The following is an 8,890-nucleotide window of genomic DNA, read 5'->3' on the forward strand; positions in this document are numbered from 1 at the left end:
CTGAAGTTGGATCATTAAGGGAATACGGATTCCTTCACAGATAATGTTGTCCAGTGAGGAGGGGGCTGCTTGACTCAGATAAATTGCTACTTCTTTTGATAACCCAGGAAAATCCACATAAACTGAGATCCCTTAGCTGTACAAAATGAACACACACAAGGTATAAGAAGCAAGAATTCACTAATATCATTTTTTATTTTCTAATTTTTCCACCAACTATATCACTGCTAAATAAATTCACATTTCCAAAATCATTCTAATTCTAATTCCATGTTATCTTGTGCAGGACCACAGAATAAAATGGACATGTTCCTACTCTCTTTCACAGAACAGGAAAACTCTTCATCTTGAACTGGTTAAGTACAAACACAGTGTGATGATCAACGTCATTGACATAGTTAGATACTGGAATGCATTGTCTTCTATAAAAAGGAATAACATTTGAAAAATTCCTAAAGAAAACAGAGATGAGCCTCCATGTCATTGTAGAGAACAGGAACACAAAAATGCCACACACCGGGTTCCCCCAACGGGCCCGGACCTTCACTGCTGAGAAGGCTGACTGTTTCCTCTTCAATAACAAAGGGAAGAATCAGCCTCCTTTCCTGCCCCCTAGGACAAGCTGTTGGACATGGGCCCGGAAGGAGCCTGGCTGCTGCTCTGGCTCAGAGTCCTCTTTCCTCCTCCCTCGCAGCCTTTGCAGAGGGGTTGGAAGGAGCTGGGACCCCTTCAACCAACTCTGTCCAGATATTCCAGGTCTTTAAACTTGCTGGTCTCCACATAGCCCTGGGGACCCCACAGGAACTCGTAGCAAGCAGGGTCATCATCAGGCACCTGCCGGTACACCAGGTACCCCTCCTGCACCCACACTTGGGTGAGCAGCTCCCTGGGCTCCCCATAGATGAAGTGTTCTTACCGAGACACACCCCCATCCTGCTGAGTGCTCCCCAGATCTCCTCCTCAGGGGCGTGGCCGTCCTCCACAGCGATCAGGCACAGGATCACCACCAGGAGGCCGGCCTTGGGCAACCTCTGCCCATCGCTCAGCATCTCACTGAGGGTGAGGCCCAGGGAGGGGACCAGGATATAGGTGTGCTCACTGGGGTCCACCTCCAAGCTAAAGACCAGCTGCAAATACTCTGAGGCTTGACCGAAGACCACCTGGTCCTGGTAATCTTTGAGCACACTGTTCAGCACTTCTGCCTTTGTGATCGGCTCCTTGGCAAGACACCTGCTGAGGAGGAATTGCACCAGCTCATTCTTCTTCATCCGCAGTGCATCTCAGAGCCAGGATCTGGCATCTTCCTGGTCACATGAGGTGCTTAGCACTTCATCTTGCCTGCTGAGGCCATTCTCTTCATATTGGCTCCCCAGAGTGGCAGCCATGGCATTGGGAGAGGGCCAGACACCCAGAGGGCTCTGGGGGAGACTGGGTGTTGCAGCAGCAGCCACTTCCTCCAGGGTACCCCGGACCGGGAGAAGGAGAAGGTAGCTGCATCTCCTTCCTCTACTTGCTCCTCCTCCCTCCACCTGCTGCTGCTGCTGGTCCTCCTCCTCCTTCTCTACCTCCTGCTCCTCTTCATTCTCCTCCTCCTCCACCTCCTCCTCCACCTCCTTCTCCTCACCCCAAATGAACTGTGCCTCCATCAGGCCCTCTTCCTTTCTTGGATCCTGAAAGACTCTCTCAGGCTGGTAGAGCTCATGCATCCCTTGCATGATGACCAGGGTTGACGTGCAGACAGGAGTGAGGCAGGGGGACAGATGGGGATCCTGGGCCTGCGGGAGAGGGTGGTTGTGAGCGTCCTCGGCTGAGAAACCCACCCTGGGCGGTCTGACTCAGGCCACTTACAAGTCTCCCCTTGAGGGGTGCTCTCAGGCCTCATAGAGGAGCTCCTCCTAAGCGGCCTAACCCCTGGCTACCTGAAGGAGGACGTGAGGTGGCTCACCAGTGTGCAGTCAGCACAGCTTGAGGTTTTGGGGCTGACATGGTGGGGAGGATTAGGGCCTTTTGGGGTCCCCACTGTTCTGGGATGTGGAGTCCCTGGTGCACACTCAGGGTAGCCAACTCACCTTGACTCTTGGCACTGCCTGGACCTCCTCAGCTCTCTGACCTATGGACTCGGGCCTCAGACATCTGCCTTTGCCTCCTGGTTCCTGGAGCCCCTGTGAGAGAAATGGAGGGACACCTCGGGAGTAGATTGTGGCACAGACTTGGGTCTTCTGTGCTGGTAGGAGGGGTGGACACTGTGAGGCCCCCACAGGCCACCACCCACAGGGTAGGTGGTCCTCTTGGGGCTCTCTTGTAGTGCCCCCTTTCCCCTGGCACGGCCTGGACCCTCCCCTATGGGGACTTGCAGGGTAACTCAGAACAAAACCTGCATCTTTACAGAAAGCACTGAGGGGCACCAATGTGGCCACACCTGCCCAGGGCCTCCCACAGGTCGTAGGCTGGGGAAATGCTTGGTCATCACCTCCTCCTCATGTCTGGCCTGGCCTCCTAACACTTCCCTCAGAGGTGGGGGTCTGCTCAGTCCTGCCTCGGGGCCTCGGGAGTCCAACCTCTGTGGCTCTGATGCCTCCACCCTCCGCCCTAACACCTCACCTCCCGAGGCTCCTAAGCCAGAGCTGATAAACTGCTCACCCCACTCTGGGGCCTCCAAGACCCACCACAAGGGCCAGGATGCCTCCCTGCCTTGGGGTCTAACAGCCTCAGTCCTTCCTCACATGGAGCCTGGTCTCCAGGCAGGACACAGGATTCTCCCATTCACCATTTTGAGGCCCTACCACTCTCACGAGGTCCCCAGTCTCTCAGACCCGGATGTCAGGAAATGCTGCACGAGGTCGTCCTGCCCGGGGAATACCAGGGTCCCCTGTGTTCTGGGGTCTGGTTCCCACAGTCCTCCCTCAGGGTCCTTCCCTTGACTCCCGCTAGGACCTGGGCTCTGTCCTCTCTACACCTGAGGCCCAGCTAATCACGCCAGACCCCCAGTCTCTCTGAGACCGGGATGTCAGGAAGTCAGGAAAAGCCCAATGTGCTCTTCTCACCCGAGGGTTTCCCATGGTGGACGAGAGGAGCGGGGATCTCTGAGTCCCGTCAGTCCTCCCTTGGGGTCCTCTCAGTCCTCCCTCAGGACATTACCTTGTCCCCAGGCAGGACCCGGGATTCTCTCCTCTCCCAATATCTGGCCCCGTCCCTCTTACCAGGTAGGCAGTCTCTCTGAGACCCGGATGTCAGGAAATGAGGACCAGCCTAGAGAGCTAATTCCACATCGAGGCCTCCCAGGGCTGAAGGTAGGGGCAGTGACCTGTGGGGTCCCCTCAGATTGGGGTCCAGGATCCCCTGAGTGCTCCAACAGTGTACTCCTTTGACTTCTTGGAGGAACTGCACCCTCCCCTCTGCCCACATGAGACTCCACCCCTTATCCCAGGTCCCCAGTCTCTCTGAGGCCCGGATGTCAGGAAGTAAGGAAAGGCCCAGTGTGCTCTTCTCACCCCAGGGTCTCCCAGGGTGGACGACAGGGTTGGGGATCTCTGAGTTTCGTCGGTCTTCCCTTGGGTTCAGTCCTCCCTCAGGACATTACCTTGTCCCCAGGCAGGATCTGGGATTCTCTCCTCTCCCAATATCTGGCCCCGTCCCTCTTACTGGGTAGGCAGTCTCTCTGAGACCCGGATGTCAGGAAATGCTGCACGAGGTCGTCCTGCACGGGGAATACCAGGGTCCTCTGAGTTCTGGGGTCTGGCCATAGTCCTCCCTCAGGGTCCTCACCTTGACTCCCGCTAGGACCTGGGCTCTGTCCTCTCCACACCTGAGGCCTGGCTAATCCCGCCAGGGCCACAGTCTCTCTGAGACCCGGATGTCAGGAAGTCAGGAAAGGCCCAGTGTGCTCTTCTCACCCGAGGGTCTCCCACGGTGGACGACAGGGGCGGGGATCTCTGAGTCCCGTCAGTCCTCCCTTGGGGTCCCCTCAGTCCTCCCTCAGGACATTACCTTGTCCCCAGGCAGGACCTGGGATTCTCTCCTCTCCCAATATCTGGCCCCGTCCCTCTTACCAGGTAGGCAGTCTCTCTGAGACCCGAATGTCAGGAAGTGAGGACCAGCCTGGAGTGCTAATTCCACATCGAGACCTCCCAGGGCTGAAGGTAGGGGCAGTGACCTGTGGGGTCCCCTCAGATTGGGGTCCAGGATCCCCTGAGTCCTCTGTCAGTGTATTCCCTTTGACTTCTTGGAGGACCTGCACCCTCCCCTCTGTCCACATGAGACTCCACCCCTTATCCCAGGTCCCCACTCACTCTGAGACCCTGATGCAGAAGTCAGGACACCCTGTGAAGTGCTCATCCCACCGCCAGGGATGCCCAGGGTGGCAGCAGAGGCGTGGAACTGTGGGGTCACCTGTGTTCTCCCTCTGGGTCCTCATCCTGAGCTCTGGCAGGTCCTGGGATGCCGAAGTCCTCGGCAGAGACCAGACCCTCACACCAAGGGCCTCACTGCCCTGAGGCCCCTGGAGGAGGCTGTGGACATTCTAATATGGCTCCAAGCCCAAAGCTTCTTAGTGACTGAGGATGCCATGGGCTGAGATGATGTCCCAGGAGTCACTCAGCCTTCCTTGTGTTCTTCACCTTGACTCTCAGCTAGTCTGGGCATTGCCCTCTGCCCACCTGATTTTGCTTCCCTTAGAGACCCAGACCCTCTCGAGCCAGGACACCCAAGAGGAAAACCAGGGTTCAGGGCTGGTTCCCACAACCCTGCCGGTGTCTCCCAGGGCTAAAAGCAGTGACCGCCTGTATGTCCTAGGGTCCCAGAGTCCCCCTCAGCAGTCTACCTTGACTCCTAGCACACCTGGGCTCCTTCACACTTCTGACCTGAACTCGAGCTCTGTGACTCTCACTTCTCCCCTCCCAGCAAGATCAGCGATGTCACAGCTGGATGTCACACCCCATGGTCACCCAGGGCTGTCAGGTGAGCCACACATGCATCCCCTAGGAACCCTCAGTCTTCTGTGCCTCACCTGGGGTCTCTGCAGGATGTGGGCCCCTTCTTCTGTCCACAGGAGACTTGTCCATAGACCAAGACTCTGACTCCCTGTGTTCACTGAGGACGCCAGGCGAGGGGGTTAATTTGACAGGCTGGCCCAGGGTCCTCAGGAGTCCCAGTAGGCATGAAGTTGTATTCTATGGGACCCTCTGTCTGGGGTGACTGGATCCTCTTGTTCCCACTGGAGGGGGCCTCCATGACCCTTTAGAGAAGGCTGCAGTCCCAAAACAGCCTGATGGCACAGATGCTTGTTGGGGGGGCTACAGCATCCATGACAGTGAGGGACACAGGGAACAACACATCTTCTCGTGGGGGCCCCTCAACAAGCACCAGATTTCAGAAACTTTTTGTGGAAAAGATGTTTTAGCTGAAGAGGGTTAACCGCAGCAACGACCAGAGTTTATTCAAACTCGTCCATTGAGTCGGTGATGCCATCCAACCATCTCATCCTCTGTTGTCCCCTTTTCCTTCCACCTTCAATCTTTCCTAGCATCAGGGTCTTTCCAAATGAGTCAGCTCTTCTCATCAGGTGGCCAAAGTTTTGTAGTTTCAGCTTCAACACCAGTTCTTCCAATGAATATTCAGGACTGATTTCCTTTAGGATGGACTGGTTGAATTTCCTTGCACTCCAAGGGACTCTCAAGAGTCTTCTTCAACACCACAGTTCAAAAGCATCAATTCTGTGGCCAAAACTTCCAAAACTATGTTGAATAGTAATGGTGAAAGTGGGCACCCTTGTCTTGTTCCTGACTTTAGAGGAAATGCTTTCAATTTTTCACCATTGAGGATAATGTTTGCTGTGGGCTTGTCATATATAGCTTTTATTATGTTGAGGTATGTTCCTTCTATTCCTGCTTTCTGGAGAGTTTTTATCATAAATGGATGTTGAATTTTGTCAAAGGCTTTCTCTGCATCTATTGAGATAATCATATGGTTTTTATTTTTCAATTTGTTAATGTGGTGTATTACATTGATTGATTTGCGGATATTGAAGAATCCTTGCATCCCTGGGATAAAGCCCACTTGGTCATGATGTATGATCTTTTTAATGTGTTGTTGGATTCTGATTGCTAGAATTTTGTTAAGGATTTTTGCATTTATGTTCATCAGTGATATTGGCCTGTAGTTTTCTTTTTTTGTGGCATCTTTGTCAGGTTTTGGTATTAGGGTGATGGCGGCCTCATAGAATGAGTTTGGAAGTTTACCTTCCTCTGCAATTTTTTGGAAGAGTTTGAGCAGGATAGGTGTTAGCTCTTCTCTAAATTTTTGGTAGAATTCAGCTGTGAAGCCGTCTGGACCGGGGCTTTTGTTTGCTAGAAGATTTTTGATTACAGTTTCCATTTCCGTGCTTGTGATGGGTCTGTTAAGATTTTCTATTTCTTCCTGGTCGAGTTTTGGAAAGTTGTACTTTTCTAAGAATTTGTCCATTTCTTCCACGTTGTCCATTTTATTGGCATATAATTGTTGATAGTAGTCTCTTATGATCCTTTGTATTTCTGTGTTGTCTGTTGTGATCTCTCCATTTTCGTTTCTAATTTTGTTGATTTGATTTTTCTCCCTTTGTTTCTTGATGAGTCTGGCTAATGGTTTGTCAATTTTATTTATGCTTTCAAAGAACCAGCTTTTGGTTTTGTTGATTTTTGCTATGGTCTCTTTTGTTTCTTTTGCATTTATTTCTGCTCTAATTTTTAAGATTTCTTTCCTTCTACTAACCCTGGGGTTCTTCATTTCTTCCTTTTCTAGTTGCTTTAGGTGTAGAGTTAGGTTATTTATTTGACTTTTTTCTTGTTTCTTGAGGTGTGCCTGTATTGCTATGAACTTTCCCCTTAGGACTGCTTTTACTGTGTCCCACAGGTTTTGGGTTGTTGTGTTTTCATTTTCATTCGTTTCTATGCAAATTTTGATTTCTTTTTTGATTTCTTCTGTGATTTGTTGGTTATTCAGCAGCGTGTTGTTCAGCCTCCATATGTTGGAGTTTTTAATAGTTTTTCTCCTGTAATTGAGATCTAATCTTACTGCATTGTGGTCAGAAAAAATGCTTGGAATGATTTCTATTTTTTTGAATTTACCAAGGCTAGCTTTATGGCCCAGGATGTGATCTATCCTGGAGAAGGTTCCATGTGCGCTTGAGAAAAAGGTGAAATTCATTGTTTTAGGATGAAATGTTCTATAGATATCAATTAGGTCTAACTGGTCTATTGTATCGTTTAAAGTTTGTGTTTCCTTGTTAATTTTCTGTTTAGTTGATCTATCCATAAGTGTAAGTGGGGTATTAAAGTGTCCCACTATTACTGTGTTATTGTTAATTTCTCCTTCCATACTTGTTAGCATTTGTCTTACATACTGTGGTGCTCCCGTGTTGGGTGCATATATATTTATAATTGTTATATCTTCTTCTTGGATTGATCCTTTGATCATTATGTAGTGACCTTCTTTGTCTCTTTTCACAGCCTTTGTTTTAAAGTCTATTTTATCTGATATGAGTATTGCTACTCCTGCTTTCTTTTGGTCCCTATTTGCATGGAAAATCTTTTTCCAGCCCTTCACTTCCAGAGCAGAAAAAGAAATAAAAGGAATCCAAATTGGAAAAGAAGAAGTAAAACTCTCACTGTTTGCAGATGACATGATCCTCTACATAGAAAACCCTAAAGATTCCACCAGAAAATTACTAGAAATAATCAATGACTATAGTAAAGTTTCAGGATATAAAATCAACACACAGAAATCCCTTGCATTCCTATACACTAATAATGAGAAAACAGAAAGAGAAATTAAGGAAACAATTCCATTCACCATTGCAACGGAAAGATTAAAATACTTAGGAATGTATCTACCTAAAGAAACTAAAGACCTATATATAGAAAACTATAAAACACTGGTGAAAGAAATCAAAGAGGACACTAATAGATGGAGAAATATACCATGTTCATGGATTGGAAGAATCAATATAGTGAAAATGAGTATACTACCCAAAGCAATTTATAGATTCAACGCAATCCCTATCAAGCTACCAACAGTATTCTTCACAGAGCTAGAACAAATAATTTCACAATTTGTACGGAAATACAAAAAACCTCGAATAGCCAAAGTGATCTTGAGAAAGAAGAATGCAACGGGAGGAATCAACCTACCTGACTTCAGGCTCTACTACAAAGCCACAGTTATCAAGACAGTATGGTACTGGCACAAAGACAGAAATATAGATCAATGGAATAAAATAGAAAGCCCAGAGATAAATCCACACACATATGGACACCTTATCTTTGACAAAGGAGGCAAGAATATACAATGGATTAAAGACAATCTCTTTAACAAGTGGTGCTGGGAAATCTGGTCAACCACTTGTAAAAGAATGAAACTAGACCACTTTTTAACACCATACACAAAAATAAACTCAAAATGGATTAAAGATCTAAACGTAAGACCAGAAACTATAAAACTCCTAGAGGAGAACATAGGCAAAACACTCTCTGACATACATCACAGCAGGATCCTCTATGACCCACCTCCCAGAATATTGGAAATAAAATCAAAAATAAACAAATGGGACCTAATTAACCTTAAAAGCTTCTGCACATCAAAGGAAACTATTAGCAAGGTGAAAAGACAGCCTTCAGAATGGGAGAAAATAATAGCAAATGAAGCAACTGACAAACAACTAATCTCAAAAATGTACAAGCAACTCCTACAGCTCAACTCCAGAAAAATAAACGACCCAATCAAAAAATGGGCCAAAGAACTAAATAGACATTTCTCCAAAGAAGACATACAGATGGCTAACAAACACATGAAAAGATGCTCAACATCACTCATTATCAGAGAAATGCAAATCAAGACCACCATGAGGTACCACTTCACA

At 48.5% G+C, this 8,890-nt stretch overlaps 1 protein-coding gene across 1 annotated transcript; it reads right to left on the reverse strand.

Annotated features, from left to right (window-relative positions):
* Window positions 1–56: 56 nt before the first annotated feature.
* On the reverse strand, window positions 57–5,383 carry LOC104976340 (melanoma-associated antigen 9-like). The gene is given in 2 exon segments (XM_024988910.2): window positions 57–914; window positions 917–5,383. Coding segments are annotated over 2 exon segments (537 nt in total). The 5' UTR covers window positions 1,269–5,383; the 3' UTR covers window positions 57–729.
* Between the last annotated feature and the right edge of the window lie 3,507 nt (window positions 5,384–8,890).

Source organism: Bos taurus, unplaced genomic scaffold (genome assembly GCF_002263795.3).
Source record: "Bos taurus isolate L1 Dominette 01449 registration number 42190680 breed Hereford unplaced genomic scaffold, ARS-UCD2.0 Leftover_ScbfJmS_1216_1546_2082, whole genome shotgun sequence".
Taxonomy (NCBI): Eukaryota; Metazoa; Chordata; class Mammalia; order Artiodactyla; family Bovidae; genus Bos; species Bos taurus.